Source organism: Aotus nancymaae, unplaced genomic scaffold (genome assembly GCF_030222135.1).
Source record: "Aotus nancymaae isolate 86718 unplaced genomic scaffold, 86718_ANA_hifiasm-v0.15.2.pri h1tg000043l, whole genome shotgun sequence".
Classification (NCBI taxonomy): Eukaryota; Metazoa; Chordata; class Mammalia; order Primates; family Aotidae; genus Aotus; species Aotus nancymaae.
In genome coordinates this window covers 4846212-4864314 of record NW_026988457.1, presented here as the reverse complement: position 1 = coordinate 4864314, position 18103 = coordinate 4846212, and the positions used below count along the sequence as shown (strand labels likewise).

Genomic DNA, 18103 nt, shown 5'->3' with positions numbered 1-18103 from the left:
AAATCAAAATTTTTAGAAACAAGAAATGTAACACAGAAATCATTTAAGAACTTCTCTGGGTCCACAAAGATTAATAATTATAACCAGCTTTACTTAATCTTATTGTAATGATTTGAAAAGAAAACTAGATTCTCCAATTCTGCAAATAAAGCTCAATTTTACACCATAATTTAATGTCAAAGCAGTAGGAACATTCTACCAAAAAATTTCACTGGGTCATGCATGGTGGTTTATGCCTGTAAACCAACACTTTGGGAGGCCAAGGCAGGTGGATCACTTGAGGTTAGGAGTTTGCCACCAGCCTGGCCAACATGGTGAGATCCTGTGTCTACCAAAAAATACAAAAATTAGCTGGGGTGGTGCCGCATGCCTGTAGTCCCAGCTACTTGGGGGGCTGAGGTGGAAGAATCGCTTGATCCCAAGAGGTGCAGACTGCAGTGAGCCAAGATCACACCACTGCACTCCAGCCTGGGCAACAGAGTGAGACCCTGTCTCAAAAAAACCAAAAAACAAAAAATTCACAGAACTATATAAAAAGCAAGCAAACCTTCAACATAGGCATCTATGAAATAATATGCATAAAGGGAAAGCATTTCATGCTATGTGGATAACAAACTCTAAACTATTTTTATGGCCTAAGTGGTCAAGGAAACTACTATAAACTGTGTCTTGAAAACATAAGCTTGATATATAGCTAAAACCTCAAAAGTTAGTCAAATCCTAGAATTTATCTGGAAAATATCTGGAGGAAAATACCATCTTGCTAATCTTTATTAAGCAGTTTACTATCTACTAGGCACCTGCCAGGCATTGGAGATTCAGACAGACAAGGTACAAATATGTGAAGAAATAATAGTAATATACCCCTTCACCTCTTACATTCAGTGAAAACTACTATAAGAATTAAAAAGCTATAAATAATGCTCTTTGCTAACTTGGTTGGTAGAATCGTATTACTTCTACAAGTTACCTTTAATTTAAATTCAAGCTGGGGTAAAACAGAAAGCAGCAAATGACTATCAATATTGTAGAGCTCCAAAATTAAGTCAAAGACATGCTCTGACAAATCGCTGATAGATGTTTTTCCAAGCATCAGAACCTGATTAAAAAACTTTTGAGGAGAAAGAAAAGTTATCATTAGTAAAAAACCAGAGACAAGATGAATGTTCTAAAATCTTATTCAACCAAATTCATCATTATTTTATATAAAGTCAAACTAGGTATATCAAAATATTTTCTAACATTACAGGGGAAACCAATATAGGCTACATGAAAAGATAAAACACGGAATCCATCTTGTATACAATAAAACAGATAGGAACATTTCAATAAACATACTAGGTTCAAAATATACTGTGTTCCCCATTATGATACTGACTATATTCCATCCTGTATTATTATCTGTGTATATTTCTGGATGATTAATTTTATGTGTCAACTTGACTTAATTAAAGGATACCTAGAGAGCTGGTAAAGCATTGTTTCTGGGTGTTTCTGCAATGGTGCTTGCAGAGATTGGCTTGTAGACTGAATGGGAAAGATCTGCCCAGGTATCATCCAAATAGGCTGGAAGGCCCAATAGAACAAAAAGGCAAAGGAAAGTTAATTCATTCTCTTCTGGATTGAGACATTCATCTCCTACCCTTCGACAGCAGAACTCCAGGTTTTCCGGCCTTTGGACTCCAGGAATTGCACCATGGGCCTGGTCCCCTGCTGAGTTCTCAAGCCTTGCCTTCTGCCTCTGAGAGTAACACCACTGGCTTCCCTGGTTCTCCAGGGAAGACAGCCTACTCTTGGACTTCTCAGACTTTATAATCTTGTAAGTCAATTCCTCTAATAAATTCCCTCTCATACATACATATGTGTCTGTGTGTGTGTGTATACATACACTCACTGTGAGTGAATATACACACACATATATGTATATGTGCATCTGTATATACATACACTCACTCACTACTGGCTGTTACTCTAGAAAACACTAATACAATGTCTTAATCTCCCCAAGGGTGAGGGATAACAGCTTGTTCACCTTAGTATATATGGGAAACATTATCATCCCATAGATACAGCCTTCTTACATTTTCAGAGAAGGCAATTCTATGTTTGAAATCTGTAATTTTTTCATGAAAAACTACCTCTTTCCAATCCTTTGTCTTCTTTTACATTCCAACATATACATATCTACACAGTTTACAACACTAATTAAAATCCAATTAGAAGAACACACAAACACAAGGAAAATCCAAATTTAAACAATTTTTTCCCTACCATATAGCTAGCTCTAATTCGTTTCCATACTCAGGTCATTTATTATATTATTACTAAAACTGGTAAAGACCCATAACCTGTCAGGTTTCTATTTAAAATCTTCCAAAAACATTAAAAATTAACCAAAAGTATACCCCATGTATCCTCAATAGTTTCCTGAGTCTCAATGGAGGAGGAGTCAAGAATTGTTTTATACCATACAAGCTGGCCTAATCTCTTCTGAGACAGTTAACACACAACTGGCTTAATTAGGTTTTAGCTTTCTACATTGAAAATACAGTGGAAGATTTCACATTTCTATGTCTTTTCTGCTTACTTTTACTTCTTGGGTTGTTTTTATGTAAAGCTCTTTAGGTCTATGAACAGAACAGATTACCTAGCCATGAAGAAAGAAGAACAAATTCTATTTTGCTATTCGTTCTTTATTGGTTTTAAAAAGAACTTATTTGTCCTTCCAATTTATCAATTTTAAGTGAAGAGAATTTCGTGACATCAAAGGTTAAATTCTTATTGAGGTTCAAAATAAAGTGGCTTTTTTGCTTCCATTCACAAATTTTCTCCTGCTTAAAAAATAGTAAAATAAATAATTCCCAAACTACTTTTCCTTAACAAAGAACAATAATCCTTTCCAATCTCACCACCATAGTGGTCAAACCGTCACCTTCTTCTAACAGTATAGGAAAAACTTATTTGAAAAATTAAGAAAAGAAACAGTCCCTGGTTTAATTTCTCACAAATTCCATAAAAACATGTATTGAACACTTTTATAATCTCCAAAAAGGCAATGACCAAGTTGGTCTTCTCCAATGTGTAAAGCCTACCTACCACAGTGCCTGACACAGAGCAGGTATAGAATATTATGTTTGGTAAATGAATAAAAAATATGCAAAAGATAGTAGATACAAATATGGGTAAAACAATCCAAGCCCTTCATAAGGGCTGAAAATTTAGTGAAGGTAGATTTAGATTTGACTAAAATATTTCCTTCCAAAAATTCTTTCATTTACAAATGGGTAACTAATTACATACTACAAATTAATTTTTTTGTACAGCAATTGCCTTCTAATGAAAGATGTCACCAGTCAGTAATAAATTCTACCTTAAATTTACATGGCTAATTTTAATTACAAAGTGTTTTCACATTAAGTAACACATTCTCTACCACCACCCAAGCATTACAAGTGAAAAAACAGAGGCTCAGTGGAATTAAGCAATTTAACCAAATTTTACCTATTCCAACAAGGATTTGATGTACTTTTTCAGTCCAACAAAATAATTTTTTGCCATATCCTAAAATTTGTGATAAAAAAGAACTGGTGAAAAAATATCATTAAAAAGTGATCCATAAGGAAATTTTTAGAATTATCACTATGTACTTTTTGTTCTTGACGCTCTATTTTACCTTTAAAACAAGTATGTATATATGTACTATTTAGCTTCCTGGATTGTTATGTTACAACAATTTAAACAAATTTTAAAAAATAACCTAGGCCAGGCATGGTGGCTCACAACTACAATTCTAGTACTTTGAGAGGCCAAGGCGATTGCTCCGATCTCAGGAGTTCAAAAACAGCCTGGACAACATGGTAAAACCCTGTCTCTATAAAAAATTTTTTAAAAAGGAAAAATTCGCCAATGGTGGCTCACTCCTGTGGTCCCAGCTACTCAGGGGGCTGAGGTAAGAGGATCACTTGAGCCTCAGAGGCTCAGCTGCCATGTGCCAAGATCACACCACTGAACTCCAGCCTGGGTAACAGAGCAAGACTCTGTCTCAAAAAAAAAAAAAAAAAAAGAGAGAGAGAGAAAAAACATAATAAATAAATAAAATAACCTATACCACCGCAGTGATTTCTTGAGTCTTTATATGTAAGAAACACTATCCATAAGAAAAAAAAGAGTATCTGTATGTGTGAATGAAAAAGAAACATAGAAAAGAGAGAGAAGTGGGGTTATTATCTCAGTATCTTACGTCTATTTTTACTTGCTGATTCTCAACTAGGAAGATAAGTAAATAATGGCTGTTTCAAATGTAAGTCCAAAAGGGCTAAGAATGATTTCTAACACTGAACTAATTTTACCCTACTTCAAGACAATTAAGTTCACTAGAAAGTGATTTTACATGCAATTATAAAGGTTTGAAATGGAAAAATAAGTAGACATGAAAAAATTAAAGGGAAGAAAAAAGCAATTCATATTTCTTAGTTAACTTTCAAATAAGGCACAGAATAAGAAAACAGGGAGAAATAAGAAAATAATGGACAACGTACTGTGAGAAAAGTATGTAATGGCTCTGAATGTGTGCTCAGAACACTCTGCTTGGCTCCTGCTCCCCAGCTTTTGATACAGAGATAATATGAAAGTTTAGGAGAGTTCAGGGGGAAAGGATTCTATTTGTGCAAGCAAGAATAACATGAAATTAACACAAGGTATAAATAATAAAGAAATGTTTTTACCCTGATGCACTCTGGGACTGTTAAAAATATTTCCTCAGCCTTTTTTTCTTTCTTTAACTTCCAGTATAAATATTTTCAAACATACAACATTTGAGAGAATAGTATAACAAACCTAATCAACTAACTCTAACAAGTAACATCATTTATTGTGGGTTTTTTCCTTTAATTGCCCCAATCTAATGTTGATTTTCCCCAATCACAGGAGATACCAATACAGCATAGTGTCCTTTTCTTATTTTTATGCCAGAAAAAGAAATCAAAATAAGGTATGTGTTCCCCTAAAAAAAAAAAAAAAACTAGCTTGGCAATATGAGCTAAAATAAATGGCCACCAGGAGGCGCTCACCTAGTGTGCTCTAATGGGCCATGGAAATAGTCATTTAGAAGTACTTGAAGCAAGGGAAAAGAGTAATTACAGAATGTTTAAGTCTGGTCTACACACTTCAAGTGCCACTAAGCCCATGATGAAAAAACTCAACCTAACCAATTTATCTCAGCCAATACCCATAACTTACAAAACTGCAAAAACTAACATTTGGAGTCCCCTGACAATCTTGGAGCTATTTATTAAGTTAGATTACAGAATTTGATTCCACAGCTTCTGAAAGTTTACCCTTCAAAACAATTTCCTTACAAATTAAATTAATTTTTTCAAGTCATCATATCTTTAGGATTCTCTAAGGCTATAAGCCAGAAACAAAAGCTAGGATTTATTAAGGTACTGTTTTATGAAGTATGTTAGTTTTCAAGTACATCATTTCATGATATATTTCATATACCGACTTTAAATCTGTGTATACTACAAGGAAAACTCTCCCTCAATAAATTTTAGTAGAATGCATAAGTAATCATTAAAGGCTTTCTTTCTTACTTTACTCAGAAACGCAAATTAATATCCTTTACTTGTCTGGAGGTGAGTGAAACTGAAAAGCACGTGGAGGGACTGAACTGTTACACAATTCAAGGGCCACCATTAACACTGTATTCTACATCTGTATTCCAGGAGGCACCATTCACACAGAATACAATATGAATAGTGCCACCTAAAGCTGTACAACTCAAAAGAACTGTGGAGAGAAAACAAAACTTACCATAAGCTTCTGTCAGTGAACCTAGCAGCTAAAGAAGACAGTGAATCATAAGTAAGTAGATTTGGGGTGGTACTGAAAGGGCCCATTTCATTACAATTCTTCCTCTTTTTCAGAAAAGATACAATTTATGTGGAATGTACCCCAGTAATAGCAATAGATAAGCAACTTTTACTAAATCACTACTGCTATTCATACTTGCCTTCAACTTCTAGGTCTTAATATTATTTCATATCTTCTTCTTGTACAAATCAATTTAATCTCCAAAAACCTGTAAGCAACGTCTCTGAATAATGAAAAGTTCCATATGTTTTATCTAATTATATTTAACTCTATTTCTATCAGTAAAAACAAAGAGAGTATCTTGCTGACCAACAAAAAAAGCTGTTTAAATTCTCAGGCAATTTGAAAGAAGATAATGAACAAATAGGATGAGAGCAAGCCTTCCAGAAAATATTAGCAAGAATAATTTTAAGAAGGAGAAAGAAAACACATTATTTAAGGGTTAAAACAAAACAAATTTCTTGTTTTTTAAACTATATACTATCTGACGAAATTTAGCAAGTCTTTAAATTTTCGGTTTAATCCTTCTGACAACCAATTACAAGTAAGACTTACATTGGTAATATATGGCTCAATAGCTTGAGCTGTCCTCTTCAGTAAAGCCTTTGCCAAATCATATGCTTGTTTGTTTAAATTCTGAAAAACATAAATAATATCTATATTATATATCTCTAACTATGAAAAGCAAAATATTACCTGTACTCAAAATACTACTCTTGCGTAAATGAAACTATCTAAGACTCAATTAGAATAAAAGAGAGAAGGCAAAGCCATTTTTCTTTTTTTGGGACTAACTGGTCTACCGGATCTAAGATTCCTTCCACATAAGGATAATTATATTCTCTTCCTATTTTGTTCATGACATAATGTAAACCACATAGAAATGGTCAATAAATGCTTATTAGATAGAGGAGGAGATACTTAAGTCATTCTAAATCTAGTCCCAAAATCAAATCTGTTAAGTACAAATACAATCTGTTCTACTGCAGGTCCAAAAAAAGCAAAACACACTAAGAGAATGAACTATGTTCTAGTGTGGCCAGCAATGGGGATCCCATAGGTGAGGAAGGACAAAGGATTTTGGGGCAGCTGTGGGAAAACAGATTACTCAAACACATTTCAGAGCACAGGTAAGTCGAAGGATACAACAGAAGTACAATAAATCGTAAAGTATGAAGGGAAGATAACAAGAAAAAATATCATAAGAAAATATGTTTCTAAGAGACTCTGATAATGATACAAGGAAGTAAAGATCAAAAATGGAGTCACTACTCCAGTTTAAACATATTCCAGAGAACAGGAATACCGTATATATCCTTAAACTCATACTCTTTACTCAGCATATTTTTAGATTTACCTGCCTTGATGCTTGTACTTTATTATTTCATCCATACTAACTGCTGTTTAGATATGATATACTACAGATTCTTTACTGATTCTCCTACTCACAGACATTAAATTATATGTCTTGTACAAGTCTCCTTGTGTATATGAGAAGTAATTTTCTGTAAATTCTATCTTTGCCATTTTTCAATTACGCTATTTAGTCTTACTTTTATTTTTAGATTTTCTCCAAAAATTCTATGGACTAAACTTGTGTCAATTATAGATGTTCCTTGACTTATGGTGAAGCTACATCTCAATAAACCCAAAGTAAGCAACCCAAAATGCATTTAATACCTCAATAAACCCATCATAAAGTAAGTCAAACCATTAAGTCAGAAACTGTCTGTACATGTATAATATACCTTAGTCTATATTTGTCTTTTCACAATGTTTATAATGTCTTAAAGTACAGTGACGTTTTTTCATTATTTTAATTGATATGTAACAACTATGCATATTTTGGGGGAACATATGATATTCTGATACATGTGTACATTAAATACTAATCAAATCAAGGTACATAAAATATCCATCACCTCAAATATTTATGTTTTCTTTGTGCTGGGAACATTACAAATCTTCTCTTTTAGCTATTTTGAAATATAAATTATTGTTAACTATAATGTCCCTACCGTACTATCAAATACTTGAAGAAGGCTGGGCACCGTGGCTCACACCTGTAATCTCAGCACTTTGGAAGGCAGAGACAGGTGGATCACCTGAGGTCAGGAGTTCAAGACCAAGCCTGGCCAACATGGCAAAACCCTGTTTCCACTAAAAATAAAAAAAATTTAGGCAGGCGTGGTGGCAGATGCCTGTAATCCCAGCTACTTGGGAGGCTGAGACAGGAGAATTGCTTGAACCTGGGAGGCAGAGGTTGCACTGAGCTGAGATCGAACCACTGCACTCCAACCTGGGCGACAGAGCGAGACTCCATCTCAAAAAAAACAAAAAAAACAAAATACTAGAAAGAACTATTCCTTCTATCTAACTCTATTTTCTTAAACCTTAACTTTTCTTCATTTTTCCCCTCCCCAGTTCCTTTCCCAGCCTCTGGAAACCACCATTCTATTCTCTACTTCCATGAGACCTGTTGCTTTTTTTTTCAGCCCCACATGAGTGAAAACATATTTGTCTTCCTGTTTTCAGTTTATTTCACTTTACATAATAACCCCCAGCAGTTCCATCCATGTTGCTGCAAATGATAAGATTTAATTTTTTTTTTTGTGGCTGGAATAATATTTGTGTGTGTGTGTATACAGCACATTTTCTTTATATACTTATCCACTGATAGACACAGGTCAATTCCATATACTGGCTACCACAAATCGTTTTTATTTTTAGTATAATCAAATTTATCAATCTGTTCTTATACGGCTTTGTTCTCTATATCTTTCTTAAGAAATTCATTCCTATCTTGAGATTGTAAAGATGTTATTTATTTTCAAACAAAATTTTAAAAATTTACTTTTCACATTTAGATCTTTCTCAACCTGTAACTTACGTTCTGAAATGTATGTTCTGTATGTATGTTCTGAAGTATCTAATTTTTATTATTTTTCCATATAAGTGGTAAACTGTCCTAAAACCATTCATTAATTTCTTATTCCCCCTTTTATAACTTGTAATACCCACTCTGTCAGCTTCTACATAAGGATGCTTCCATTCAGAAATTCTCCATTGTTTCCATATGCCCCTTTGTCTATCACTGACTGATTATAGTCAGAGGGACACAAGAAAATAATGTCAAGAGTAGGAGACCCCTGCTTTCTTATTCTTCTTCAAAACTGTTTGGCTATTACTGGTCATTTGCTTTTTCATGTCAATTTTAGATCCAGTTTGTCAAATTACACACAAGTGCACATGCTATCGGTTTCTTTCTTTTTCCTTTAGTCTCACTTGGTCACCCAGGCTGGAGTGCAGTGCTGCGATCACTGCTCACTCTAGCCTTGACCTCCCTGGTGCAAGCGATCCTCCTATCTCACCCTCAAGTAGCTCTGACTATAGGCATGCACTAGCATGCCCATCTAATTTTTGTAGAGACAGGGTTTTGCCATTTTGCTCAGGCTGGTCTCAAACTCCTGAGCTCAAGCAATTCTCCTCCCTCGGATTCCCAAAGTGCTGGGATAACAGGAGAGAGCCACTGCACCAGGCCTCAGTTTCTATTTTCGATTGAATTATTGATCAGTATGCAGAAGACGTTATGATACCAAGTCTCCCATAAACAGTAAATCTCTCAACATATGTAAGTCTTCCATTATGCTTTTCAGCCAACTATAATAATTTTCAACATAAAGGTGATACACATTATGGTTAAACTTCTAAGTACCTTACATCATCATTAAAGCTACAAATGAAAATTTTTTAAATTATGCTACCAGGTTTTTATATCATGTTATGTCTTGCAACATTCTAGAATGTTCTTTTATTTTCTATAAATTTATCTGTACCACCATTTTGTGTTTTCTGCACAGGCAATCATATTTTGGCTTAGTTTCTTCTTTCTAATCCTTTTATATTACATTTGTCTTGTCCTATTCCACTAATGTAACACACCTACTATAATGCTAATTTTAAAAAGCATGCTTAAGATATGGAACCAACCTAACTGCCTACTGACTGATGAGTGGATAAAGAAAATGTGGTTTTCCATGGTGATGGAATACTACTCAGCCATAAAAAAGAATGAAATAATGTCTTTTGCAGCAACTTGGATGGAGCTGGAGGCCATTATTCTAAGTAAAGTAACTCAGGAATAGGAAACCACATCCTGTATGATCTCATGTATAAGTGGGAGCTAAGCTACAGATACACAAAGGCACACAGAGTGATATAATGGACTATGGGGACTCAGAAGGCAGAGAGGGGACAAGAGATAAAAAAATTACAGATTGGGTACAACATACATGTCTCAGGTGACGGGGATACTAAAAGCTGAGACTTCACCACTATATAATTAATCCATGAAACAAAAAAATACCTGTACCCCAAAAGCTACTGAAATTTAAAAATATATATTTAAATATAAATACAAAATTTTTGTAAAACATGTTTGCCTTTTCACCTGAGTAGAAGCAGTATTTTTACAGTGTTCCTCACATCAAAGAGAATGCTTCAACATTTTACCATTAAATACTGTATCATACATATCTCCTTATTAGTTTAAGTTCTATTTCAAATTTGCTAAGTTATCATAAATTATAATTGTATCATCTTTTTCTCTATTAAAATTTTTCTCTTTGATCTATTAATTTAAACAAATTAATCTTAGTCTATCACTAACATTTTTAATGTTAATCCATCCTTGTATTCCTAAAATAAAGCCAATTTGGTGATTATCAACAGTACTTTACATCATTCTGGAAATTACTATTTTATACTGGAAATCAATTAGCCTATTTTTTTTTTCCCTTGCTTGGTTTGCACCTGGTTTCCTTAGGAAGATTATTCTCCGCTCATTAAATGAGTTATGGAGTAGTCCTTTCTTTCTATAATTTGGAAATGTGCTGAAGATGAGGAATATTTGCCACTTAAATGATCAATAGAAATCTCCTGGTAACAGATTTACAAGTTCTTTTGTTGCTGGTTTGAGTTCTGCTGCTGTTATTATTATTGCTGCTGTTGTCATTGCTATTACTGCTTGAAAAGAAGAGTTTTGTTTTATAGGTAGAGTTTTTAAAACCAATTAAATGTATTGTTTATAAACTATTTGTCCCGATTTTCTCTCAAGACAAATTTGATAGGCTATAATTTCTAGGAATTTATTCTAATTTCAAATATTTTAGGATAAAATATTGCTCATGGAATTGTCTTTTGATCTTTTTCATGTCTACTGTTCCTCATTTCGTTCTAAAACTGTACATAGATACCATTTCCCTTTCTGTGATCTAACATTCCAATCACTTGCTTATTTAATACATTTTTCAAATTACTAACTTTGGGTTTTGGCGGAATGTCACTGTGTTTTCTATTTCACTAATTTCATTTCTTCACTATTTTCTTCCTGGCATAATTTGTTTATTCTGATAACGTTTTTATTACTCCTTGAAATGGACATTTAGTCATAAAGTTACATTTAAACTGTATCCTGCAAGTTTTAGTATGTATCACTTATCATTTCTAAATATTTTAATTGCCATTATGACTTAATGTTTTGTCAGATTATATGCTTGCTATTAAATTAGTTTTGTATTTCAAATCCTCAACATTTTTATAAACTCAATTTACCTCATTTATAATCACTAAAACATGTTAAAATAGAACACGAATAGTGAATTTGCTTCTGTTAGTTATGCTTGCTATTAAATTAGTTTTGTGTTTCAAATTCTCACTATTTTTATAAACTCAGTTTACCTGCTTTATAATCACTAAAACACATTAAAATGGAACACAAAAGGTGAATTTGCTTCTTTCTGTCCATTATTCTTTCAATTTGTGCTTTATTTATTTTGAGCCTATGTGCATACAAGATATTAGATATCTTCCTGAGTACTGAATCTTTTCTTATTATATAAAGCTCTTCCTTATCCATTAAAGACTACAATGTCTAATATAAGCTATCTAGATTTTCTTTTCGTTTATATTTGCCTGGCAAGTCTTTTTTCCATCCTTTTATATTCAACCTTTTGTGAATGTGTTTTAGTTGTATTTCTTAGTAACAACAACCACCCAGATTATGTTCAATCCAATCTGAGAATCTGTCTTACATGGTAAATTTAGGCCATTTGCATTTACTGTAACTCTTCCTTTTTTTATAATCCTTAAAATATTAACATAAGTGGTTCATTTAAAGTTCAAAGTTAATCAAGAGCTCCAAATACTCCTCCTGATCATCCCAGGATCATATCACTTATTAATTGCATTAAACCACTCTATCTTACATAAAATTACATTTATTCTCTAACACTGCAATTGAGAAGTCAGCAATCAGTTTAGCCTTCATTCTTTGGTAAAGGCCATGCCTTTACATTCTGGGTGCTTTATATATGATTTCTCGTTCAGTATTCCGCAATTTCAGGATGGGCCTGGACAGGGATTTCTCTTTTTTTTTTTTTTGCTCTAGTCATGGTACTTTTTCTCACTAATCCACAAATTAACAACTTTAACCAATTCTGGAATATTTTAAGCTAACTTCTAGTTGAATATCATCTCTTCTCAATTCTCTATTTGTTGTTTTGAAATTACTATTAAATATGTCAGATCTTATCTTTCATGTTTCATCTCACTGTGTCTGTATCATTTCCTGACATCTATCCCAGTTCTCTAAATATCTTTTACATATAATTCAATCAAGATTTCTATTTTGATAGCCATTGCTCTTTTCTTTTCTTTTCTTTTTTTTCTTTTGAGACAGAGTCTCACTCTGTCATGCAGGCTTCGGTGCAGTGGTGCAATCTTGGCTCACTGCAACCTCTGCCTCCCAGGTTCAAGCGATTCTCCTGCCTCAGCCTCCTGAATAGCTGGGATTACAAGCGCAGGTTGCCACGCCTGGCTAACCATTGTATTTTCAGTGGAGAAGGGGTTTCACCATGTTGGCCAGGTTGGTCTTGAACTCCTGGCCTCAGGTGATCCACCCATCTTGGCCTCCCAAAGTGCTGGGATTACAGGTGTGAGCCACCACACCCAGCCATTTTTCATTCCTAATGAGTTTTTCTCCTAATTTTCTCTTTTCATATGTATAGTTTTTATGTTTTTTAACTCTTAAACATTTTATCATTAATTCTTTCAAGAGTATTTATGATTTTCTTAAAAAACTTTGTCAGAATGTTTTATTCAGTGTCATTCACTAAACTACAAGGAGCTAAAGTTATGCAAAGGACTGCAAAATAGTAATTGCCTTGAGAAATTTCCACCCTAAGCTAAATGGACTAAGCAAAAGATTGAATCTGTAAGTAGTTGGTGGAAAGATTCCAGCTCCTATACTTAGAGATAGGAAGTTTAGTAGAGCCTATGATTCTAGTTTCTGAAAGTACCTACAAGTCCTCTCCCTATAACAAGGCCAAGGAGAAATGTGCATTCAGGAAGAGGGAGTTTATTTTCCCCAACAAAGTCTTTTCCATGACAATTGATGGATGGAGACCTCAGATGCCTCTGGTAAGCAGCTGCTCAGTGCAGAAAGCCAAGATAGATACTTGATTTATGTCTAGGAGAGTTTGTCTTGGCACAGTTGACAGGTGGGTGAGGTTCCAGAGAACTAGAAGTCCAGTCAAGCACCGCCTATTTGAAAGGCTTATTCCTCCCTACAGCATTTTATGGCTGGATTCACGACCCCTGCCTTCTCACCTGAGCACACAAACAGTAGAGCTTGTGGCATCAGGCCAGGTGTTCATTTGCCCAGGGGAAGTTAGTAGCTGGGCCCCAGGCTGATTTTTACAGCTCACTTAATAAAATGGATTAACAGCAATTGTAACTAAATGTGGGCATCAAGGTGAAGGAGACAATGGGACAAGCCTCTGCAACTCTACTTGTCAGCTTCCCTCTTCCCTCTTCCAGTTACCAGAGGCAGAAGTGAGGCTGGTCTGGTAGAGTCAGGACATGGTGAGCTGCATTCAGAAAGTGCAGCTGCAAGGAATGAGGGGTGGGAAGAGAAACAAGATGGCAACTGACTAGGAACCCCCAGCACACCAGAACCTGTGGATTTTATTTAATAAATATATTATCTGAATTCCTGAGTTGTAATCTTGCTATTTGTTGTGTGTGCTAAATCTCAGGATTCAGAGACTATTTTCCTTAAGAGTATGGAATTCTTTAATTATGAGATCATTTTCACTGAAGCATTATTTGTGACAATGCTGTATAGCTCTACACTGAGATTGTGCATTGCCAGAGAGGTCTTATATTTGCACAGATAATTACACTGGTGATTCCTGTGCTCCTCTCCTTAAACCAACCCCCTTCCAAATTACAGAACCATATTTCTAACTGGAGAGTCAGTCATTTTCAAAAGTCAAAACACACACACACATACACACACATACACACACACACACACACACACACAGCATCTTGATTAACATCACACAGCCAAGAGACAATGTCACCAACATATCACTTCTCTCCCATTTAGTAGAGACTTTAAATTAATCAGTCCTCTCTATTACATTACCACTGTCTTTTAGTTATGGCCCTACTTGGTTCCATCTTCTGACAGATAAGTTATGTAACAACATCTAAGTAGCTACTAATTCATTCCCTGAAATACACTCTATATAAAATTGAATTATCACAAATGTTATTACATGAACTAAATCGACGATTTATTAGTGACTAATAAGTGTATCTTTTTATTACACATTAAACACAATAAATATGTATTAATATAACTAAACCAACAGGATCTCTAAAACTAAGGTTAAAGCAGAATAAACCATATTTAGAACCTAAGCACAAATTTTAACACATTACAATATATATTGTTACTCACCTTATGAGCAGGTACCAGATTTACTAAAACTGTATCCAAAAGCTCCTGAGACACTGTATCACCTTCACAAATAATAGAGCTCATAAGATCTACCATGTGCATATGAACTTTCTGATTGTGGCCATTGCTGTAATTCAAAACAGATTCCATTTCAATTACAACTGAGATACAAGAATTTACTCATAAGATGATACTGACAAGCATTATACTTTAAAAAATAATACTAAAATATTAAATAGAATTCTATGTAAATTCATTTAAAGCTTCCTTCTCCCCCACAGCATACAACAGTATAAAAATTATATTTTTAGACTACATTTCTTAGATTTTTCCCTAATTTTCACCTGTCTCACAATCAAAAGTGATTACATCAAAAGCAACTGCAGTTCTACCTTAAATTCAGAGAATAGAATTGCTTTGAAGTTAATTCTAGTAAATAATTTCAAAGAATACACAAAAAACTCAAATAGCCACATGCATTAAGAAGTCAATCACATTTTCAATAGACAAATAATGCAATCCAAAAAAATTTTATATTGGCCTTACGCCACTCCTAACCAATAATTCCATATAATACAAACTTAAGCTGTATTCATTTTTGAAACATCTATAAAAATAAATTTAAATGTGTTAAAAGTTACATCTCTTCTAATATTCATCATACCCTTCTAATATTCATCATAACAGTTTATGCAGGTCCACCTGCAAGTTCAAAATTTGTTATATTTTTTTTAATGTTATACACTTAATAAAATAAACTTACTTTATAACTGAAAATAAGGTTCTGTATAGTTGGGTAAAAATTTCATTGCTATCTTCTAACTCAAAGCATATGTTATATGACTTGACCCAAGCAATGTTCTAAAAATAAGAGGTAAAAAAAAGTGAAAGGTAAACATTCTGATTAGTAAAAATATACAAACACAAAAAATCAGTTTAAAATGTCACCTCGAGATACAAGATATTGCTTACCTCAAGTAAATAAAAATACCTATTGAATTGTGGGCTCTTTGTATCCTCTAGCCCCTTCAACTGTCTTGTTATAAACATAAATATATCCTTAAAAAAAAAAAAAAGACAAAGTGCCATTTAGATTATGAACACTAAATGAAAATATCCATGAAACTCTTAGATTTTATTCAGCACTCATGTGTACCTATCAAAATAAACTATAAAGAATCAGAAAAAAAATTTTATTTGGCTAAAATTTTTTAAAAGTACATCTTTATATGAACAACATTAAGTACCTTACTATCCTTCATAGAAAAACATAAATCATTTACCATAATCTTAAAGTCAAAAAAATTCATCTTATAGCAAAAGTTAAACAAATAGACCTAAAAACCGAGCCAGCTAAGATTTATGCTATTTTTAGAATAAAAAATGTTGCAATAACTGAGTTTATAAGGTTTCCTGGAACAGCAAAATACATGGTAATTACATAGTAAGAGTGGTTTACAGGAAACAAACTTTTTTTTTAATTGCCAAATGATAATATAATAGATACCACAGAGAAGCTTATACTCTTAGAAGTCAACTTGTCAAGCTTCCTACTAATCATTGTAATTACTTGCTTTTCCCCACCTTCATAAATCTATTCCTATCTCATGTTTTTGATTTATTACTGTATCTGCATTTGTACCTGGGTAAAGACACATTCAATGTCACTCTGAGTCAAGATTTTGTGGAAATAAGTTTCCAGAGAAATGTAGATGATATTCTCAAAAAGCTTAAAAAAACTTTTTAAAGCTAATTCTGCAAAGGAAGCATGCCACGAATAAGAGAAAAAAATAAAAACATTTCCCTAGAAGTAAAATAATAAACGTATGCTAAAAGAAAAAAATTAATACGCAAATAACTGAGCAGCTTTTAAGAAAAGTCCTATCAAAAGTACACCCTTCAAAAATGGTTACTTAAGAAAGAACAAACTGAACATACAGAGCTGAAAAACTCACTTCAAGAATTTCATAACATAATCACAAGTATTAACAGCAGAATCAACCAAGCTGAGGAAAGAATCCAACAGCTCAAAGTCTGGTTCTCTAAAATAATTCAGTCAGACAAAAATAAAGAGAAAATAATAAATAAGAATGAACAAAACCTTCAAGAAATATGAAATTATGTGAAGAGACCAAATATACAACTCATTGGCATCCCTGAAAGAAAGAGAGAAAAAACAAGCAACTTAGAAAACATATTTGAAGACATAGTTAACAAAAATTTCCCAAACCTCACTAGAGAGGTCAACATTCAAATCTGGGAAATGCAGAGAACTCTTGCAAGACACTATACAAGATGACCATCCCCAAAACACACAGTCATCACATTCTCCAAGGTCAAAATGAAAGAAAAAATGCTAAAGACAGCTAGAGAGAAGGGGCAGGTCACCTACAACGGAACCCTATCAGGCTAACAGAAGACCTTTCAGTAGAAACACTATAAGCCAAAAGAGACTGGGGACCTATATTCAGTATTCTTAAAGAAATTTCAGCCAAGAATTTCAAATCCAGCCAAACTAAGCTTTGTAAGTGAAGAAGAAATAAGATTCTTTTTAGACAAGCAAATGCTAAGGGAATTGTTACCACCAGACTTCCCTTACAAGAGGTCCTTAAATGCAAATATGGAAAGAAAAGACTGTTACTGCACATCACAAAAAGACTACTTAAGTACACAGACCACTGACACTATAAAGCAATCACACAATCAAGTCTGCACAATACCCAGCTAACAACACGATGACAGAACCAAATCAGCACATACCAATATTAACCTTGAATGTAAACGTGCTAAATGCTGCAATTAAAAGCCACAGTGTGGTCAGTTGGTTAAAGAAGCAAGGCCCAACTGCATGCTGTCTACAAGAGACTCATTTCATATGCAATGATGCTGATAGGGTCAAAGTCAATGGATAGAGAAAAATCTACCAAGCAAATGGAAAACAGAAAAAAGCAAGGGCTGCCATTCTAATTTCAGACAAAACAGACTTTAAACCAACAATGACAAAGAAGAACATTACATGCTGATAAAGGGTTCAATTCAACAAGAAAACCTAACTATCCTAAAAATATATGCACTCAACAAAGGAGCACACAGACTCATAAAGCAAGTTCTTAGAGACCTATGAAGAGACACAGATGACAACAGAATAACAGTGGTAAGCTTTAACCCTCCACTGACAGAATTAGATTATTGGGGCAGAGATAACTAACAAAGATATTCAGGACCTGAACTCAGCATTTGACCAAATGGACCTAACAGATATCTACAAAACTCTCCATTCAAAACAACAGAATATACATTCTTCTCATCTGCACATGGCACATACTTTTAAACTGACCACATAATAAGCCATAAAACAATCTTCAGCAAATTTTCAAGATGTGATTCACTACGTAATGATGACCACATATTTTGAAGTTG

At 33.8% G+C, this 18103-nt stretch overlaps 1 protein-coding gene across 6 annotated transcripts in view; it reads right to left on the bottom strand.

The window, feature by feature from the left end:
- PDS5B (PDS5 cohesin associated factor B) overlaps positions 1-18103 on the bottom strand; it is a 181333-nt gene that overhangs the window by 103691 nt on the left and 59539 nt on the right. For all 6 annotated transcript variants that reach the window (XM_021669282.2, XM_021669286.2, XM_021669284.2 and 3 more), the window contains exons 4-8: positions 15656-15742; positions 15447-15544; positions 14684-14810; positions 6430-6510; positions 971-1111 (exon numbers count right to left, since the gene is read on the bottom strand). In XM_021669282.2, the coding sequence (XP_021524957.1) occupies positions 971-1111; positions 6430-6510; positions 14684-14810; positions 15447-15544; positions 15656-15742 (534 nt within the window). The remainder of the gene's footprint in view (positions 1-970; positions 1112-6429; positions 6511-14683; positions 14811-15446; positions 15545-15655; positions 15743-18103) is intronic.